Genomic DNA, 21,201 nt, shown 5'->3' with positions numbered 1-21,201 from the left:
CTATGGGCCAACCATCTTTTCTCAACACTGTTCAGAACTATTTCTGAATGACATCAAAACATTTTAGCTTCCATCAGGGGAAATAACGGTAACAGACCTGATCTAACGTATGAACTGATAAGCAGAGATGTAAATCCTGTAAACCATCTGGTGCTCTTCTCTACAACCTTCAACATCTCCTTCATCGTGGTGTTTCTTTGTTTCCTCACCCTGATTGATGAAGGCTTGCTTATAATAACAGGTTTTCATATCTTGTCTCCAGTTTCCAAAGCTTATAGTAGCACAGAGATATGCATGATGCATCTAGTAATGTCTGAGGATCGCTCCATATCTTGTCCTTCAAAATGGTGGACAGGAAGTTAGCTTTTGAAAACAGGCAATAAGCTGCAAAGACTGTTGTTTTCTTCTTCAGTAGACAATTATCTGCAGAAGGACCTGATGGACCCAGGTAGGCATGATGAAGCCTGCTTCATACAAGCTTTACAGGTGAGTGTCTGAAGATACTGATGCTTCACAACTACTGTGTACAACCCAACTCAGAAGAACAATATAACAACATATTAGAGCGAATGGGTCAGCTGCCAGAGTTCTACTGCAGTAAGAAGCCAGATTCTGGTGGTTGAACCTTCAGGCTGCAGCAGCTGAGGAGACGAAGCTGATGAAACTCCTCCTGAGCAGCTCCAGCAGCAGCAGTAACTGAACTTCTGCTCCACTCTGGGCTCCAACAGCTGCTAACTGAGCAGGGAGCCTTAACATCCGCTGCTGCTTTAATTATCAGACGTTGTGTAAAAGACTGATGGAGCCTGAGAAGATCAGGCTGCCATGCTGGTATTAAACGAGGGCAGTGACTGAGCTGCTCTAATTAAATATATGAAATGATCTACAGATGTGATGAATCTGACTGGACACGTATGAATCACACATAACTATTCTGCTGCAACCTACGTAAAGGAGGTCCAGCAAAACGATCTGAGCTGGACTGGAAAAAGTTTATTATCAGACTGGAAATGTTCTGCAGAGTCGCTAAAAACAGATAAAAAAAAACAGTTTCCTGATTGAAGCTCAGAAAACCGGGAAGCTGATGTTCTGACATGTTCTGGATGTTAGGAGGATTTTGGAAGGTCAGGTGACCATATGTGAGAGTTGGATGGTAGATGGAGCAGAACATCCTGAGCTTCACCTTTCAGCTCAGCTCTTTCCTCACCATGATTGACCAGAAGAAGATGGAGCTTCTGCTCCACCACATCTAACTGAGAGGGTTAGGTCTACCTCTAGAAGTTATTTCTGTGAACTTCACTCACTCCTCATCTCCTTATATTTTGTATCTTTATATTTTAAGTGGTTCCAAGCAAATTTAACTACTTATTTGGTTAGAAAAATAAAATCTATCAATGAAATAGAGAACATAAATTGGTTTATGGCTCCTAACACCTAAAATTATGTGAATCTGATTAAATATTTAGGAAATGCCTCAAACTACAATCATTATGAACAAATATTCAGACACTGATTAAAAAAGTTTCACCCAAAAACACAAATAATCTTTGAATAAAATAATAAAACTTTTTTTCCCCCTGAAGAAAGTTTTTCCTCTTTAGTTAATGTTTGTTTGCTGTCATATAGAAGCTGATTTTATGCTGACTTTGCAGAAGTGAAATCATTTTGGGAGCTCTCTAAATGTGAGCGAACATTATCAGTGAAGGACTGCTTGTGATTGTGAAGACGTGGTTGTGTGAGCAGACTGGCGAGCAGTTATTATCTGGATCACAGTCGTTTGGATTCCTGAACAGAGAAACATCTCAGAGTTTGGCTGCAGGAGAGAGAAGACCCGCCAACAGCTCCTTCCTTCCAACTAATTTCTCTTTTAAAGGATTACATTTCTGCTCGCTTCTCTTTTTGTCATCTGCATTTATCTGCAGATCAATACAAACTTCAGTTCATTGCTGAAGGAGTCCAGCTTTGAGCTCTCTGGTCATGTTTGGGACGCTTCATTTTCCTGATCAGCTCATTTGGTTTTCATTGATTTGAGGCTCAGATCTACAGATTCCTCTGTGACAGACAGCAGGATTCTTTCACTGTTGGCCAAACACATCATACCTCCAGGTGAGGGCCTCAGGTTGAGCAAAGGTTTAAGCAGCTTCATTTAATTAAATCCTAATGGAAAAAAATCACTTTTTACAGCAACTGTTACAGGAAATTGCCTCCTGCAGAATGTCTCTGCAGTGTTTAGCAAAAGTAATGACACCCACTGAACTGTTTCACATTTAGTCAAACTTGAATGTATTTCATTATGATTTTATTACCAACACAGCGATAGATTGTTGTCAATGTTTTTAATCACAAACAAAAATCTAAAAAGTGTGGCGTGTTCCCTTTTCTCTGGTCTCCATAAATACAAACCAGGGCCTGACCTCCAGAACTCATGTCATCATTCATCAGAGCCCAGCTGCGTCTCAGAGGTTCATTAGGAAACAATAGTGGACAAATGTTGACAGGCCTGGCAAGGAGAGCTTTGATCAGAGAAGAGGACCATGGTAACTCTGGAGGAGCTGCAGAGAAGAAGTCCAATTTAAAATTTGACACAAGCCATGTAGGGCAAATGGCAAGCAAGTGGAAGAAGGTCCTCTGGTCAGGTAAGATCTAAACTGAACGTTGCCCTACTTACAAAACGCTAAATAAGGCAACAAACCCCACCACTTCACAAACATGGTGGTGGCAGCATCATGCTGTGTGGGATGCTTTTCACCAGGGACAAGGATGCAGGTCAGTGATGATGGGAAGATGGATGGAGCTAAATCCAGGACAATCCTGGGAAAAAACGTGTTAGAGGCTGCAGAAGACCTGAGACTGGGGTGGAGGTTCATCTTCCAGCAGGAGAACCTCCCTGAACATCAACCAGAGATACAATAGATGGTTCAGATGATATCAGATTCATTTGAGCATGGTCCAGTCAAAGTCCAGACTAAATCCAACTGAGAATCTGTGGCAAGACTTAAACTGATGTTCACAGATGTTCTCCATCCAACCTGACTGAGCTGGAGCTGTTTAACAAAGAAGAACCTGTCAGTCTGTAGACGTTCAAAGACGGTAGAGACAAACCCAAAAGACCTGCAGCCAAAGGTGGTTCTACAAGGTTCTGACTGAGAGGGGCTGAACACAGAAGCAGGTTACAGTTTTCTAGATGTTTTATTTGTGAAACGTGTTGAGAGCCCTGAATGGTCCGTTGTTTCAAACGCATCAAAGAAACAAAACAACATGAAAAAGTTCTAGGTGTCAGTCGGACCCGGTCGTCAAACAGCATCATGTCAGCTTGTTATGACGTCTCCATTCCTCTCTGCAGAGTGTGCCTCAAGCCTGAGGACAGAAGGAGCTTTTCAGGCAGCTGGTGGGAATCAAACCTACGACCTGCAGCTGTAAATCACTTTAACTGAATTACAGATCCTGGATTTACCTGAAATGTAACTTCCCAGCAGCCTCGTGGGCTTATCTCTGACTGACGGTAACCTCTGCAGACACTCGGCTGTCTGCGCAACAGAGCTGAAAATGAAAGAATCAAACTCTGCCTAGAAATGTGTCTTTGGTTTAGAGAGGTCTGGAGTACTTTCAGCTTTAAAGGGAGAATTTAGACACTTTGGAGGTCATTCAAGCACAGCATGTTCAACTATAGGCTTGTCTTCCATCTTATTGAAATGAAGCATTTTAAAGCGTGAAAACAGACAGGTGTAACCAGCTCCTACCTCATTACTTGCACCCTGTGCTCCTTTATTCATCTGTCTGATGGAGATATCAGTTCTATCGTATCAGACGAGGCTGTAAACCAATGAAGCTAATTTGTGGACCTCTTTCTGTTTTTAGAAGAGAATAAAAGTACCGGGTCCATTCTATTTTAAGTTAGATGTGAGGAGAGTTTCATGTGCTGATAAAAGAGCTGCAGAATTATTCAGATCATTTCCAGATGTTCTTTAGGAGGTCAGTGATCCAGTTTCATTCTGTGCTGGAACCATCCATCAACCAAACACCATGATCTAATTTTCCCTGCATTCTTTACTCTGAGCTGGTTGCTTGGGAACAGTGAGTCTGATGCCAATTTCAGATAATACTGTTTGCTTTTGGGCAACAAATAACGTCAACGTTGCAGCAGCAGAGTAAGCAAACTAATAAAACCTTTTACTTAAAGCATGAAGCCGTGGCCCTTTCAAGACCCCTCCTTAAAATCTGTTGCTGTACTTCTCAGAACGTTTTGCCTAAATTGAAAGCCAGAAAAAGATTAATAAATGATTAAATCGTCCATGTTTATACCAGCTCAGAACACAACATCTGCTTCCTGGATTTACATCTGGTTCTCCAGCCCGACGCATCAGACCAATAAACAGGCTGAACGTTCTTACATGGTTTGTACTGTCTGGAGTTTTTCTCTTTTTATTACAAGCTTCTTGTTTTATTTATTTCTGTAAATCTTGTTTTGTGAATAATCAAGATAAAGGAAGAACGATTCTGCTTTCTGACCTCTGGACAAACCTTCTTCTGGTCAATCTGTTCAGACCTTCTAACTGGAAGCAACCAGTCAATTATTTAGCGGAATATGAGCTTCAGAGAAAACATTTCTGTTGGAACTCTAACAGAGACAAGCTGGGCATCTGATAGTTTACAGCACCAGAGGATGTCTCATAAAGATGGTACCAGTCTGAAGTTCTGACAGAACCTGCAGAGGGGAACTGCAGAGATGAATACATGGAAGGAACATTTCAGGCTGAGGTAGGCCATAAAAAGTAGCATCAGGTCATAAATAGACAGAGGAATGTCATCTGCAAGCAGGTACAAACTGGGATCTCACAGCAGATCAGCTCAGAGACCATAAATAGTCAGATGATCAGCAGGAACATCTAGATTTTTCTCTTAATGCAGAACAGAAGACAACATGAAGACAAACTGACTGAGTGACAGGATGAGATGGGATGAAAGCTCCTTCAGAAGAACTTACATCTCCTATAACAACAGTTTATATTAGAAGCTCAGGAGCTGCTTCTTGAGAACTTCAGCTGTCAGGTTAATGAGGAACAAGGAGATCTTTTATTTGAGGTAACCCTGAAGTTTCTCTTCATCAGACATGACAGGAACCAGAACATTTTTGGAGTTTGGATAAATATCTGAAACTATAAATCTAAGAAATAAACTTTTTTTGTTTTGTTGTTTTTATTTAAAGAACCGTGAGCTGAGGTTGTGAGAAGATGTTTGTCTAACAGAAATATCTACAACAGAGACGCTACGTTAGATCCTGGAGACCAGCGATGTGTTCAAAAGATCCAGATCAGGATCCAGATTTCTGGATGTTGAATCATTTATACCACAGATTAATTGCAGGCATGTGTTGACATGAGGTTCTGACGGTATGATAAAAGTCATCAGTGAGACAAATTTTAACCTGGATGTTTCTGTTGGAGGAAACCGGACCACACCCAAATACACGCACGGGAAAAACATGACAACTCCACACAGAAAAGCCTCATCTGGGGTTTGAAGCAACAACCTTCTCACTGAACAGTGTCAGCCGCTGCTCCACCGTGCAGCAGAAAGATCTCTCCATCCACTGTCTCCTGCTTGTCTTCAGGGTCAGACTGATTCCTTTCCAAGTGGAGGAGCAGAGGTTCTACTGGGTCATTTAAAGTCTTTGCTCCTGTTGTGTTGAAGAAGGAGCTGGTCCAGACACTCAGTGTTTCATCCCATCCCAATGATCCTGACAGAAAGAACGAGGTTCTGGATCCAGACCACCGAAATGAGCAGGTGTTGGACAGCTCGGTTCTGCTTTAGAAAGAAAGTGAGGTCAGTTCCTCCTGGTTCTGGAAGGTCCTGTCCTGTCCAGTACAGGAGTGGTTAATTTCAGAGGAAGGACTTTATATCCTTTCTGACCTGAGGACAGCTTTGTCTTTGCAGAATGAGCTAGAGAGAGACTCTGGATCAGTGACCTTCATGACCCAACCACTAGACTACACTTGTATAATAGCTCTTTATCAAGTCCAAAGACTCCAGAGAGGTTTACACTACAATCATTCATCCACCCATTCATCCACCCATTCATCCACCCATTCATCCACCCATTCATCCACTGACAGTGTTGAGCTACATTCTAGCCACAGCTGGTCTGAGGCAGACTGACAGAGGTGGTCCTACCGGACCCTCTGACCACCATCAGCAGGCAAGGCAGGCGAAGTGTCTTGCTCAAGGACGCAACTGAGACGAACAGAGCGGGGGCTCGAACTGGCAACCCACCGGTTACAAGATGAACCCCTGGCGCCTGGCCCAGGAGGACCGGTTACCTGCATGACCCAACCTTTGGATCAGCAGAAGATAATCGGAGTTAGATGCGAGATGATCTTGTTCAGGTAAAAAGCCACCATGAAGCTCACTTGGTGCCGTGACCTTCTGAGGTCATTTAAAATTCTTGTTTTTATTTATAATCAAAGGATTTTTGCAGTTAAAGTTTTTCTACATATTTCTATATTCTATATTTAACCCATGAAGTCAATGCTGTTGCAGAGAACAGCTAATAAACTGTACTTCATATTTGTATTTTTTGCTATCAACCTGCCATGGATTGAACCCATGGAGACACTGATGGACTTGATGGAGAATTTTACACCAGAACCTTGTTTGATGTTCTAATGTTGACATCCAGGCCCAGATGGGAGCAGCAAACCATGTTTACTTTTTAAATGTGTTTCCTAGCGGAGATCAAATCTTTCATGCATTCTGCAGGACTTTGAAGAAATGAATGGTTTTTTAATAAAGTTGATCAATAAAAGCAGATTTTTGTCTGTCTAGAAGAACCATGGCAGGAATCTCCTGGCGGAGGAGACGTTGATCTGATCTGGACTTATCTTCTGTTTCTGATCCATCTGTTTGATTCAGAAAGTAAACAGAAACATTCCTGAGGGGATGATTTTTATTAAATGATCATGAAGTAAGATTTGTTTCCTTTGGGACCTCCTTTCTTATCCTGACTGAAGGTCTTGGAGATGAATGAGCTCTGAAGAAAGTTTCCCAGGAGTGTATTTCTGTCTGATGATGTCATTGCTGCGCTCAGTGGTGAAACAGAGTTTCCACAGCAAGGAGCAGCAGATTTTTAGAAGGCTTGTTTATTATTTCACTGAAGGCTTTCCAGACATTTTCATCAGGACAAGTGAAACATAAAGGCTGCTGTTCCTGCAGGTCTTTCTTCAAGCCAACTTTCCAGCTAACAGATCCAAGGCATAAAGCAACCTTTTCTTTTCTTGGCTCTAAATCACATTTTAGGATTGGTAGATACTGTTACAGCTGATGGTGCCACCACCTGCTTGCTCCACCATGCTCCACCATGTAAGCAGCCCTGAGTCGTGATTACCACACCACAACCAGGAACCGGTCTTCGGACTAACACCCTAAAGGGAATCATGGGCCTTTGGTTCTGCTTTTCAGATCAATTCATTTCAGTTTAGTTTATTCATAAAGAGCCGATTCACAGCAAATGTCGTCTCAGGGGACAAAATAAACGGAGCCAATTTATGTACAGAATTATCCAATCAATCAGTCAATCCAATCGGGTCATGAAGACAGATTCAAGTTCAGTTAGAATCCGAGTCGTAAATGTAGCCAAGCTGAGTTTATACCACTAACTGGTGACAGAAAGGATCTGCAGATCGGATCGAGTCACTGACTTTGCAGCAATCCGTCCTCATGAGCGTGCATGTGGCACCAGTGGAAAGACAAACTCCCCTTTAACAAGAAGAAACGTCCAGCAGAACCAGAACCTGACTCAGTGAAACTGCTGTCTGCTGTGGCCGACCGAGCGTTTGGTTCTGATTCTGTGATTAACTGACAACTTTTTTAAGCAGATTAAAGGTTTTTCCAGCCAAAACCAGCATTTTTCTCCTGAAATCATAACATTCACATATACTATACTGACCCTGCATTCTGCTGATCTGAGCTCAGGATGGAACAAGTTAAGGAGAAAAACCCAAAAATCTCTAATCCTCGCATCTCCTGGAGGATCCTACGGGTTTCTCTGGCTAACAGGGTTTTAAAGTTCCTCCAGGTAGTTCTGTCTGCCAAGGGTTCTCCTACCAACCATCTCAAAGGAGTTAGTTCTAGTCTGAGCTCCCTCTGGATGGTGGAGCTACTCAATACATCTCTGAAGATGAGCCCAGCCACCCTACAGAGGAAGTAATTTCAGCCTTTTGTTTCCAGGATCTCATTCTTTACATCATAATCGTAGCCGGTGGTAACCATAGCCGGGGGTAACCGTAGCCGAGGGTAACCGTAGCCGAGGGTAACCGTAGCCGGGGGTAACCATAGCCGAGGGTAACCGTAGCCGAGGGTAACCGTAGCCGGGGGTAACCGTAGCCGAGGGTAACCGTAGCCGAGGGTAACCGTAGCCGAGGGTAACCGTAGCCGGGGGTTACCGTAGCCGAGGGTAACCGTAGGTGGACCAGTAAATCCTGCTTCACTACGACTGACTGGATCTCCTGCTCCATCCAATCATCACTCAGGAAAAAGACCCCAGCTGAGATAAAGAGTCCGCAGAAAAAGGGAACTGGGTCAACCTTCTTCAGTCAGGCTTCATCTGAGAGCGCCTGGTGGTCCAGCTCTTCCTCCTAGGTCATAGCTGAGCCCAGAGCTGCAGGGAGTTACCTTCATGTCGACCCACTCCTGCAGGAAGAGACCTTCAGGTCAGGCGAGCTGGATTTCAGGCATGCTGATGTTAGACCTCATGTTCTAGATCTAGGTGCATAGGTGAAACTTCAGATATCTTTATGAACTGCAGCACTAACTCATCTCCAAGGGTTGATGTAGATACTGTATGTTATAAAACAGTGTTGCTCTGTTAAACTGAGAAACGTCAGACTCAGATGCTCTTATTCTGAATCTATTTTCTCTTTTCTAATAAGTTTCTGCTTTGAAAGGAGACGTTTTTAGAAACCTTTTCTTCTTGCCTGAAGCGTTTTTCCAGAGAAACTTGTTACTTTTGTGCAAACTGAAACACAAAATGAAACTTTTTTTTTAAACAATGTTCTGTTAATCTGCAGCTTGACAGGGCTGAAAATGGAGGGATGAGTCTGAAGGAAGGAAGAAAAGGAGCAGAAGACTGACAGACGTTCCTTCAGGTCTCTACAACACCTGAAGCAGTCCAGACAAGCCAGAACCGATTCGATCCGTAACCTAACAACGCGCAGCAATGACAGCAGGATTATGAGTCACTGAAGGCAACCTGAGGTTTTGTTGTTGGAGCTTTGAAAACAGAGCTGCAGCGGACCTGGATTACAGACGTCTGAGGAGCTCCTGGAAACATGAAACCTCACGTTGTTCTCAGAGAACATGCCTTATAACAAACCTCATAAGCTGAGAACATTTAAGAAAAAAGTGATGGATGGAGAAAAGGAGGTTCTGGAAACATTCACGATTTGTTTGTTTTGGATCTCTGATTTATTTTAGATTTCATCAGTTTCTGCTTTAGATCTTGGAGAAGTTTATTTTGAAGCGGAGATGTTTCCATGCAGCCCCTGTGGTGGAACATGGATTTATCTTCTAGTTTCTGTCAGTTTGATTAAACTGGGACACTAACAGCTGTCAACCAACCTCTGGTTGAGTTCAGTTTCTGCTCACACTGAGACGGTTGAAGGTTTCTTCATGAGAAACTGCAGCAGCTGTGATTGGTCATCTCTCTGAGGACTCTTGTTTGTGAGAACTTTATCTTTTACCCGTACCTTCATCAGTGGTGCCATACAGGAAGAAGAGTTTGGACATTTCCAATCCCCCCCCCCCCGAACCCCAAAAAAATACATGTTACCAAAAAGCAAACATCCATTTTACCGAACGCCCCTCTGTATCTGCAGGAAATGTTATTCCTGCTTTTCCTGCTTTAGCGCACTTGACGGAGTTTAGTAGCAGACTGAAGGTAAGAATGACAACGCTGCCTAGAAAAATAATACAATCACTTTTTCAAAAGAAGAAAGAAAAGAGAAAAAGAAGAAAGACTAAAAGAAAGGAAGTTAATTTGCCAAAAGAGGTGAGTAGACTATGGTGTGGTTATGAACATGCTGGCTTATTGTTGACAGTGAAAGAAGAGCTAGCTTAGCTACAAACTGGTGTGGGGCAACGTGGGCGACAGTGGTAGGGGTGGGTCCTGTAACCTCTGGGTCAGTGTTCAAACCCCCGCTCTGTGTGTCTCAGACATTGTGTCCTTGGGCAAGCGAGTCTCTCTTGCTCTTTTACCAAAAAAATCCCCGTAAATGTTTCTTTTTGACTGAAATTCAAACGATCTTAATGAAATAATACTGATAAACCAGCCTCCTGTCTGGACTAAAGGCTGGACAGGCGGTAACAGTGAGCAGCCTACTTCAGCCTGTAGGTTACAGACAATTATGGCCGTTAAATGACATCACTCACATACATTTATCTATTGTACATAATCAAGTAGTGGTGCAGGCCTGTCAAATGACATATTTGAGGGAAACGTTTGGGTTTCCAGAAGTTATTTGTTCTGCTGTTTTAACTACTTTGAGATGATGATATTAATATAGCTGATTTTAATTTGACTGCAAGGTTGTACAATAATTTTGCTTGTATAGTTCACTGGCAGTAAATATTGTACTAGTACCAGAACTGGACCAAAGGAAGCAAAACAGTGGCAAACCTTTAAAGTTAGTTATGTAAAGTTCCTGACCATCATACTCCGTTCCTCAGTATTACTTTCCACACTGAGGACTTCCTTGTTACTTCTAGATGACAAGGTTCATCTAAACCAAAAGATTGATTGATGGTTCCAAACCTTTGTTTCTGCACAGTTTTCGTAAGATCCAACCACAATGTTTGAATCAGGTTGAGGTCTCTGACTGGACCATTGTCTTACTGATGACCCAGTTTGAGCTCCAGGTGTTGGACAAATGGACTCACATTTGACTCCATGATACTTTGGTGTACTGAAGAGTCCACTGAATCACTGCAAGGTTTCCAGGTCTTGTGACTGCAGAACAAGCCCAAAACATTAGCTCTCCACCACCGTAATGGACAGGTGGCATTACGTTTCACCTTTAACCTGCTAACTGAGGCCTGTAGAGTCCAAGATGGAGCTCTTAGCTTTTGGTCATTTCTCTGAGCTTCAAGCTCTGACCTTGGGCTGAATCTGCTGGGACGTTCACTCCTGGGAAGATTGGAAGCTGTCTGAGATGAGAGAAATCTTTGTCTCTGTAGAACGATGGACTTCAGATGGTTTGGAAATGGTCTTATGACCTTTCCCAGATTGATGGGCAGCAACAGTTGCTTCTCTACTGTCATTGCTGATGTCTTTCCACCCTGGCATGGTGATAACACACATTGCAACACAGCCTTTATGGTGGACGTCATGCTGATGAAGGTCAGTCAATCAATGCATTGGCTGCCTATTCAAACCTAAGATCATCTTCATTCTAATTAGGTTAAAACCTGCAAATAAACTCTGTCATTTTGTTATTCTGAGGTTGGATTGGCCTTGTTCTGGTAAGCTGAGATCACTCCTCTGATGGTACAGGTCCTAAACAAACAACAAATCCAAAAACAAACAGAAAGCCCGCATCATAAGAACTTCAGTAGCTGGACAGCGATAATCCAAACTGACCACGTTGCAAGAGAATGGAAACCTTCACAGTGTTAAGATTTTTACAAAACAATTTCTGCTGCGGACTTTCATCATTCAAAGTATTTCTGCTCAGACCACTTAAAACATCTGAGAAAAATTAGATGAGAAAACTAACGAGCTGAAGATCCTAGAACAAATCAAGATGTGTGGTCAAGAAAATTAGGGAAAAGTTACAGAGACATGTCAGGAATTAACAAGAAAAGACGGAACATCCTGGAAAATTAGAAAGCAGCAGGAATGAGAAAATCGATCCAAATCCGGTGATGAATGAGGAAAGATAACAGGATAGCGAGGATGGAGATGAGAAGAAAATTTAAATGCAGAGCAGAAAGCGCCGGAGCTGCTCTGAGAAAGGAGCATCTTTTTATCAGTGTTGACCCACAGCACTGCAGCAGATGCTCCAACAGATAACATCCCAGCCATTAGGAGTTTATCTCCACCCGCCTGCCTGTTTACAGCAACATCTGAGAGATGAGGAGCAGCAGCACCATGGTTGTCCTCCAAACTTTAAAAACTGAGCTGGAGGAAACTGCTTAAAGTTTGTCACATGAGCCAGTAGAAAAAACGTCACACTTTGCATATATTTTATGATTTGTGCAGTTTTGCTAAATTCATGCTATGTCAAAGGTTTCATTCTTCTAGGCAGAAATACTCAGACACTCTCCTCAAATGTAGAAACATTTAACATGGCTCCTGGGTTAATATTGTCATAGATTAAAGGGTTTTGGTCTAAGAAAGGATCATTGCAAGCCTCAAAACAATTGGTTCCAGGAATCAGGTTTCATCTTTCAGTATCTCCAGGTACTTTGTTTCTAATCCATGAAGTTTCACACAGCTATATCTGAAGGTGTTTAAACGCTGGCACAGCTGGTCTAAAAGTAAAAAGAAATCTGCAGCTAACATCAATCCAATCACAAAACACCAGAAGCAACTAACCACAATTCATTGAGCTCAGTCAAGTAGATCATTTCTGTTGAAATTTCTAAATATATACAGTCAGTCAGTCATTTTCTACCGCTTATTCCATAGTGGGTCACGGGGAAGCTGGAGGCTATCTCCAGCAGTCTATGGGCGAGAGGCAGGGTACACCCTGGACAGGTCGCCAGTCCATCGCAGGGCAACACACAAACAACCATGCACACACTCATTCATACACCTAAGGGCAATTTAGAGAGACCAATTAACCTAACACAAATATATACATTAACATGTAAAATCTTTCTCCATATCCAGCAGTGATGCAGACATTAAGAAGGAGAATATGCTATCATCCTCATGAAACCCATTCCTTGTGCTGGCCTAAAAAGGCGTTTATAGATACTAAGACTCAATCAATGAGCAAAGTAACCTTGTCAACCTGCACCATTGCACACCCAAATTTCCCAGAACTTCTCAGCTATAATGTCAGCTATAATATGAAGCATCACGTTCAGTGTAAAAAGCTTTTTATGTCACAGAACTTTTAAAATGTTTGTTGCTCTGTTGTTGGTCTGACTCACCAGCCGCTGTAGGATCCTCTTGCTTTTGTCATCAGTGCAATAGTCAGACAGAATGCTCCTGTGGACCAAAACCAGACCGTTCAGGAAGAGCCACGACCCAAACCAGAGCAAAGCAAACACCAGGGTGCCCCGGCGGGACCACAGCCTGAGCCCGAGCCACCTAAGAATGCACAGTCCACTGCCACAGCCTCCTCCACTTGATCCCTGTCCTCCAGGAAGCATGATGACGAGAGAGATGAAAGATGTCCAGACCAAATCCTTATCCTGCTGAAAACGTTGGTCCAACGTCAAAAGAAATTAATAATCCCTTAACTAGCCAAGATGAGCTTGGATAAAATCTAAATTGTGTTCTTTGAGATTTGAGGTAAATGACGGCATCATCTGCCTATTGTGTGATTTTAATGGCTGATTTCTTATCTCCTGATGATCTCCATGATGTCCTTTTGCCAAGCAGGCTGAAATGAGGGAAATCCTTATAGTTCAAATATTTTCATTTGTTTTGTCAGCTGCTGCTTTTAATTTGAATAAAATATTTGCTGTTCATTGCAAAATTCTGCTTTGGAAGCCTTGAAGATGAAGAGTGTCTTGTGTAATCATAACTGGTCGATCTGTCCATCGTATAGCTTGAATCCAAAGTTTCTCCTGCAAAAATGATTCTGTTTTCATGCTCAGATTCTGCTGTTTAATATCAGAAAGCTTATTTTATCTCCTCATTAAATGTTCTGTAAGTCTGTTGCTCTTTGACATGTTCCTGTTCCCCTCTGCATTTTCTACAGTTCCGTTGGTGTCAAGTTCAGGAACATTGGCACCAAAAAACAAAATTGAAAAGGTGACAAAAAGACTTGATGATGGAAGAAGAAACTGAGCTTGAAGAAGCTTCGGAATATCCTGGATTTTTGCTTCTTAAAGGGGACCTACGAAGACAAAAACAGATTATTTACTTCTTTGTGAGCCAATCAAACATTAATGTGAAGAACAAAATATTTAATACAATTTAATTCAGTTCAGTATATTTATACAGTGCGAATTCACAAGACATGTTGTCTCAAGGCCGTTTACAAAGTCGATTCAATCAAATGAAATAAATTCCAAGTCAGGTTGATACATTCAATTCGATCCTAACTAACAAACAGTTCAGTCAGATTCAGTTTATTGTTGGTTGAAAAGTTTTTCTATCTAAGGAAACCCAGCAGATTGCATCGAGTCGGCAACTTGCAGCATTCCCTCCTCCTGGATGAACATGAACAAACGGACTTTTGAAAAGTTCCCAAAATAAATCCAAAAAAGAAAAGAAAAAAAGCTGCTGGTCTGTTTTTAAGCTTTTTCTTGATCCTGAATTTAGGTTATTTAGCCTTGATTATTTCCTGATGTTGCTGCGGTCGCTTTCACTGAAGCATTCAAACCTTTAACTGGGGCAAACCGCAGTACCACCGGAGAACCGCTGGAAAACCCTCCTGAAGTTTACAAAGTTTCCTTCAGATGATCCAATCTAACACTGAAAATCCTGAAGGAAAAAACCAGGAGAACTTCGGCCAACGCCTGGTTCCTAAAATATCCACTTTGCTTCTGGGTCGATGAGACCCGGGGGGCTGCAGACATGTCAGCTGCTCCATAACGGCCCCTCAGAGATAATGATGGACTTTAGCTGCTGTTTGGAAGCAGCAGGTTGGATTCAAGCTGCAGAAATAGTCCTAAAAGTTTCCACTCAGACATCATGAACACATTTATTCAGGAGGAACGTTTTACTCTCAGAGCTGGACTTTATTTTCCTCCCCTAAATTAAAACTCCGATCATTTAAAACTTTAGTAATCTACAATATATACAGATCTACTCTGAATATTATCCTGAATTGTTTAACATCAACCTTTGACCTCCTTTTATGTTAAAAGCCTAAAAACCATGAAGTTACAAATGTTCCATAAATTCTACATCATTTCTACAGTTGCTGTTTATTTCTGGCCTTTCATTCTTATAGATGTTTAAGTTTTTCATTTATAATCATATTCTCCGTGTTTTACATCATAATAAAAATGATCCATTGATATTTTACTGCCTCATATTAAAATGTCTTCCTGCACCAGTTGGTACCGTCTACTCTCTGGTTCCGTCTGGATGTCAGGAACGTGCAGAACAGGCAGATATCGGTCGGCATCGGTGGGAAAACGTCTGCTGGAACTGGTTTTAGGATTCTTTGAGCTGAACTTTTGTTTCTTTTTATTGTTTCCATTTTAACCGTTTTTTCTTTTGAGAATCTTGTTGATGACAACAGATTCTGGTTCTGTGGGACAAAGAGGCCCGAGGCCGAGCGTCAATGAGAGAACAAACGACGACAAGATAAAATTACAGCTTATAAATCTAAAAACTGAAAAACAGAACAAAAGGAGGCAGAAAACTCCTTTCTGGGTCCATCTGGAGTTAATTTCTCACAGCTTTTCTCTTCTAGATTCCTTTAAAGTTGGTTTTCAGTCATATTTCTGCATATTGGGACGTTTTATGTTGGTCTTTTAATTTTTTTAAATGATTTTATGTTGATTACATCAATTCTTTATTGTTTTTTTAATCCTGTTTAAATACATTTCTACATGTTTTCTTATTTTTAGTTGTTTCACACAAAGTTTTATTCCTCTGATTGTTTTTCATCACTTTCTATTTTTGTGTTTAGTTTAATTTATGAAACGTTTGCACATATTTTTGACAGTTTCTGTTTTGGACCTTTTAGTGTCATTCTTTCCATCTTTGCATTTATTTATTTCTGGGGTTAATTGAACGACTGATGTTACAGATTCTGAATGTTGCTCCTGCTGCACCTTTCTGCCGGTCTGCAACGTCTCTGGAGTCCAACAGAAGCAGCTCAGATACCAAAAGTCCTGCAGGTGTCCTCCATCTGAGACCTCCATCCCGGTCGACGGTTTGTTCTCAGAGCTTCTTCAGTCTGACACAGAAGGTCAACTTTCTCATCTTGTTCTTTATGTCGCTTTATGAATTTTTGCCTCTGAAGCAGCAAGAAAAGCAGAAGTTTGAAGCTTCTGTTCTTGTTTCAGGTCATAAACTGAAGCCAGAAGCAACTATAACCTGGTTCTGTTGATTAATCTACCTTCGGATTAATTATAAAAATAATATAGAGTAATTGTTTGCTTACCGTTCAGTAAAGTAAAAGCAGGTGTCGACATGTTTCCAGGCTCCTCAGCAGGAAGGATAAATTCCTGGTTTTTACAGCTCTGCCTTCAAATAAAATGGGACACTTTTACTTCTTCTGATGGATCTTGAAGGCAAATCCAGATTTAGGTTCCAGGTTTTCTCCTCAGAGTTTAGAAGATGCTGTTTAAACTTTGCATGAAGGGTTCTTTAAGTAAAAACTCTAATTATTATTTGCTCCTCTTCTGTCAGAGGAAAACCTGAAGCTGCCTGTTCTTCAGAGTGATGATAAGACTCCGTGAATTAGGAAAAACTCCTGGAATTTCCTGGGAGCATTCTGGAAATTTAGTTCAGGATTCAACTCTGCAGCCGTCTGAGATGAACCAAACTTCTGCTCCACCTCTCTGAGGAACCACTCTTTACTCCTGAGTCAGACTGTGCCTTCGAGCTGGAACTCCTAAATGCTTCCCATCTTTCTGGGTGACCTCTCCCTTTGTGACCCGGGGACGATCCGAATGTAATCCGATCCCGACCAAATCCTGACTCTGGCAGCAGCTGGGGGAGCAGGTCTCATAACACGGAGAGAGATGCTCCTGGGGATAAACTGAGACTTTTCCCAGCAGGAGAAGATCCAGCTGTCAGCTCCAAGGATCCCAACAGAACTGTAAACCCTGCTTCTGGACTGCCAGGCAGCCTCGGACGCTCCAGGCGAAGTGTGGTGTTCCAGCAGCTCCTGTTTCTCCTCCTCCTTATCTGACGCTCCACACTGGGAAGGAGAGTGTGTGTGTGTGTGTGTGTGTGTGTGTGTGTGTGTGTGTGTATGTGTGTGTGTGTGAGGTGGTGTGTGTGTGTGTCGCGCTCAGGCTTGTTCATGTAGCCTCATTCCTGCCTCTCTTTTTCCTTCCTTCCTCGATGTCTGTTTTCAGGCTCTCCTGCAGGAGAAACGAGTCTGCATGAAGTTTTAAGGTGAATGTGTGTTTTTACATAATTAAAGTGGCACCCCCTCCACCCCATGTTATAACCCCCGTTACCATGGCAGCAAGTCTCAGAGGCTCGCCAAATTAAAAGCACTCCATTGATTTGTCTTTGCTCCTTACACACACACACACACACACACATAACCTGCACTCAATAACAGCACAGAGCCTTACTGGTTGTTGGAAGAAGAACCAACAAAGTTGTGCAAACATCAGCAGAGGATGAACCATGTGACCTTTAATGCCTTCAGGGCTGAAAAATGCTCCGAGGTTTTTAAATCTGCACTGATGAGTTAGTGGGGAGAGGAAGAGCGACCGACAGGCAGAATTAGTGAGGGGAAAGCTGAATGTAGTGGTTTTATCCTCCAGACCCGATGAGCAGTTTCTATGAAGAACAGATCAGCCTAAAGCAATTCAATAACCGAGCTTCTATTTTTATTGCTGTGATCCTGAAGGAAGGTGAGAAAAACGAAGCAGGAGGTGAACTTCATGTCTGAACAGCTGCCGTGTTGAGAAATAAAAAAGTTTCTTTATTAATATCGATGCATCTTTTCTCTGGAGCACTTTAGTAGATGCTTCACATATGAACACTAAAATTAAAAGAAAACAAAGTTAAAAACATGAAAATCAGTCAAACATTAAAAGATGTGAGTTGAATGAGGATAGTTCTGTGAGAGCTCCAGGTGGAGGAGGCTCCACGCCACCGGTTCTGAGCTTGGTCCTGACTGGCAGCAGGAGTTTGGAGTTGAAGAAGATCTGTGAGGGAGAAGCTGGGCTGGTTATGGAGGGCTTGAAGGTTGGCAGGAACACTTTGAAGGAGACAAACCAGAAGGTTCTGAAGGACAGAGGTGGGACTGGATGAGGGATCAAAGGATCCTGTTGCAGTAAATGAGATGATCAAGGTGGAGATGGTTAACAGAGGAGATAGCAGTTCTGGAGATACTGCTGATGTGGTTCTGAATGCGAGGTGCCTCTCAAACGTAACTCTAAGCTTATGAATGTAAGAGAATGGGTTCTGCAGGGACTGACCATGAAGTAGAATCAGAGCAGATTCTGAGAGAGATGTGGGTCCAATTATTAACATGTTGGATTTATTTTCTGTAAGGCAGAAGACGCGGAGATCATGGCCAGTGTGGAGAATATAAAGGAGGAAAATCAGAGCAATGAGCACAGAACCTTGGGGAACACCATGGGAAAGGGGAGCCAGGGAGGAAGAAGATGCACTCTGCAGCTCAGGAGATGAGGATGGACCCTACTCAGGCTGAGGTGGTGCTGCTCAGTTGAAATTAAACCTAAACTAACATTAGCTCAGTTTAATCAGGCTTCATTTGGTTGCATTTTGCACCATAGTTACAGCAGAACCTGGTCATGATGTCACCAGAACACCTTGTTGTAGCAGAAGGTTCTGACATTCCTGTTGCAGAACTATCTCTGCAGCCTGAACAAATAAAACTGGTTTTCAGGATCATTCAGAGATAAAATAATAAGAGATTCTAGTTGCAGTTTATTAGCTCAGTAAATACTGGCTGATCATTTGATTAATGGCTGAATAAGACTCTTCATTAGGAGAACAGTTGAGTTTGATTTATTTCCTCCTTCAGCTTCAGCGAGGAGCTCAGAGTCGATCCTGGGATTTCTGTTGTCTGGAGCAGGATAAATCTGCATCCCTTTTCCTTCACCAGTTCGCCTCTAACTGGGTTTTATTCTCTCAGCCTGGTTCTTCTCTCCTTTTGGCCGTTTTGCTGAGAAGATGACCAACATTAATCTGCTCCTCAGATGATAGAGAGGCTCCTCTGAGGCCTGAAAGGTGGAAATGAGATCAGCTCACAGTTTCTTATTAAAGATTTACTTCAGTTTTGCTTTTTTCAGCCTCGGCAGCAAGAAACAGAACAAAACTGTGGTTCTGGAACGGAGAAGGAAAGCGGTGGATTTAGTTTATGTTGAAATGAAAGTTCGATCAGGAAAACAGAGGTTCATTTATGAGCTTCTCCTCCAGAGTTCCCAGACATGTTTCACCCAAAGTGAAAATTAAAATCCTGTTACTGTGTTGAAGATAAAATCCAGTTTTCTGTCTGTCAAACTCTGCTATCGTTGGGTTTTTTATGGGTTTAAGAAGGAAATGAGAAGAAAAGAAACATCCAGAAAGTCTGGAAAGCCACAGATAAAGATCTCTTCAAGAGATTAAAAGAAAATCTGTCTGCCTGGAGGGGAAATTTACAAAATGAGGATTGAACTGAGACATTTCTACTGTTTCATATGAAATAAGTTTTGTTATTTGAAACTTATTACTCTCCGACGACCCGGAGATGAAATCAGATCCTTTGAACACCTTTCCGGAGAAAATCAGTTCCAGCTTTCTGCAGAAACACCAAAGTTGCTTCACTTCAACACAGAACCAGTTGAACCAGTGTTGGATGGAGAAACCAGCAGCTTCATCTTCTCCCACTCTGCAGCCTCTCTGACCTGTGATGACCAATTAAATCCTGCAGCTCGTCTCTGCAGCCCGTAGCTGAGACCCTCGTTAACGTCTCCCCCGCCTCCTCCGTGTGACACATGCTGAGCACTGCATCCTCGCTGGCTGCAGCCAATCAGCAGAAATCGCTCGTTAGACGACCTTTTCTACCTCTGAGGTATGTCAAACAGCTCAAACGCTCTGCAGAGGTGCTGACCCGGGACTTTTTGGGCTGCTGTTCCTTCTGGTTCTGTCAGAGACAAAGCCAGTAAATATAAACACTTTACTCCTACTAAAACACAGGGGCAACTATGAAGGTCAGTTTATTTCAGTAGTTTAATTCATAAAGTGAAACTCATACAACCCATAGATTCTCTGCAGAGTTAAGCTCAGGCTAGTTTGCTGGTGTTACCATGGGGATTAAAGGAGGTATTGGTGCTGCTGACAGTGTGGGCCGGTACCAAGTCCTGCTGGAAAATGAACGCAGCATCTCCATGAAGTATTGTAACTGTCCTGGTAGAAGGCTTGAATGAACTTTGCTTCACAATCCTCTGAGGTCTGCAGTTATCCCTTCTTCTACAAGAGTTTTTTCTTCCACTCAGTTTTCTGTGTGTTTGGATAAATTACTCTGTGAACAGTCAGCTTCTTTACCAATGACCTTTTGTGGCTGACCCTCATAGTGGATGTTGTCAGTGACTGTCTGGAGGAGAACCGTCCAGTCAGCAGTCTTCACCATGACATTACAGAACATTCCTGCTTTAAAACTCATTTCTTATTGGATTGAGCTAATATTCTAGTTTTTAAAGGAACTGAATTCTGGTTTTTCATTAGTGTAAACCAGAATCACCTAAATGACCAGAAATGAAACACTTGAACTATAATCAGTCTGTGTGGAATGAGTCCATGAAATAAATGTTTTATACCTGAAACAAAGAGACCTTCTGATGATATTCTAAGTTGTGATTCATTGAAGTACTCCTGAGCCATGTGTTGACCTTTTCTAGGTCATTCAGACCCACAGGAAGGTCTTATGTTGCAGCACCTCCTGGTGGTTGGTTGTAAGAATTACATGACCACATGGAATTAAACATTAGAAAAGCAGAAAACAAGTAAAAATTGTTTTATTTATGTCTGATTTCACTCTTCTCTCCTTAGTGCATAAGACTGTCCTGCACTTTAATATTAGATGTATTATTACTGTTCGGTAATCTGGTGTGAAACTTTACAAACGCTTCTTTTTAACAGAGTTTCAGATAAAGTTTCAAATAACAGCATGAGGCTAAATTTTCCAAATAGGAATAAGCTAAGAAAAATATATGAGTCATATTTCTCTGTTATTTATTCATATTTAGACCTTCACAGTAAAAGAAGAAGTGGATTTTTATTCTTCATGCCCAGTATTGACCAGCATTAATTCACTTTATAACTCATCTCCAGCCTCTTTAGATGCCTTTAAACTGACTCTCCTTCTGCAGGACTAAAATATGAGC

General features: G+C 42.0%; 1 protein-coding gene across 2 annotated transcripts in view; it reads right to left on the bottom strand.

Annotated features, from left to right (window-relative positions):
- The window catches only part of dipk1c (divergent protein kinase domain 1C), a 65,400-nt gene extending 48,177 nt beyond the window's left edge, over positions 1 to 17,223 (bottom strand). The window contains exons 1-2 of one of the 2 annotated variants that reach the window (XM_047350516.1): positions 16,287 to 17,223; positions 13,147 to 14,060 (exon numbers count right to left, since the gene is read on the bottom strand). In XM_047350516.1, coding sequence (XP_047206472.1) covers positions 13,147 to 13,368 — 222 coding nt within the window. In that variant the 5' untranslated portion in view covers positions 13,369 to 14,060; positions 16,287 to 17,223. The remainder of the gene's footprint in view (positions 1 to 13,146; positions 14,061 to 16,286) is intronic. The other variant, XM_047350515.1, reaches the window with a different exon arrangement.
- Positions 17,224 to 21,201: the final 3,978 nt, after the last annotated feature.

Source organism: Girardinichthys multiradiatus, chromosome 21, assembly GCF_021462225.1.
Source record: "Girardinichthys multiradiatus isolate DD_20200921_A chromosome 21, DD_fGirMul_XY1, whole genome shotgun sequence".
NCBI classification, from domain to species: domain Eukaryota; kingdom Metazoa; phylum Chordata; class Actinopteri; order Cyprinodontiformes; family Goodeidae; genus Girardinichthys; species Girardinichthys multiradiatus.
The sequence above is the reverse complement of the archived record's forward strand: the minus strand, read 5'-3'. Positions and strand labels throughout refer to the sequence as shown.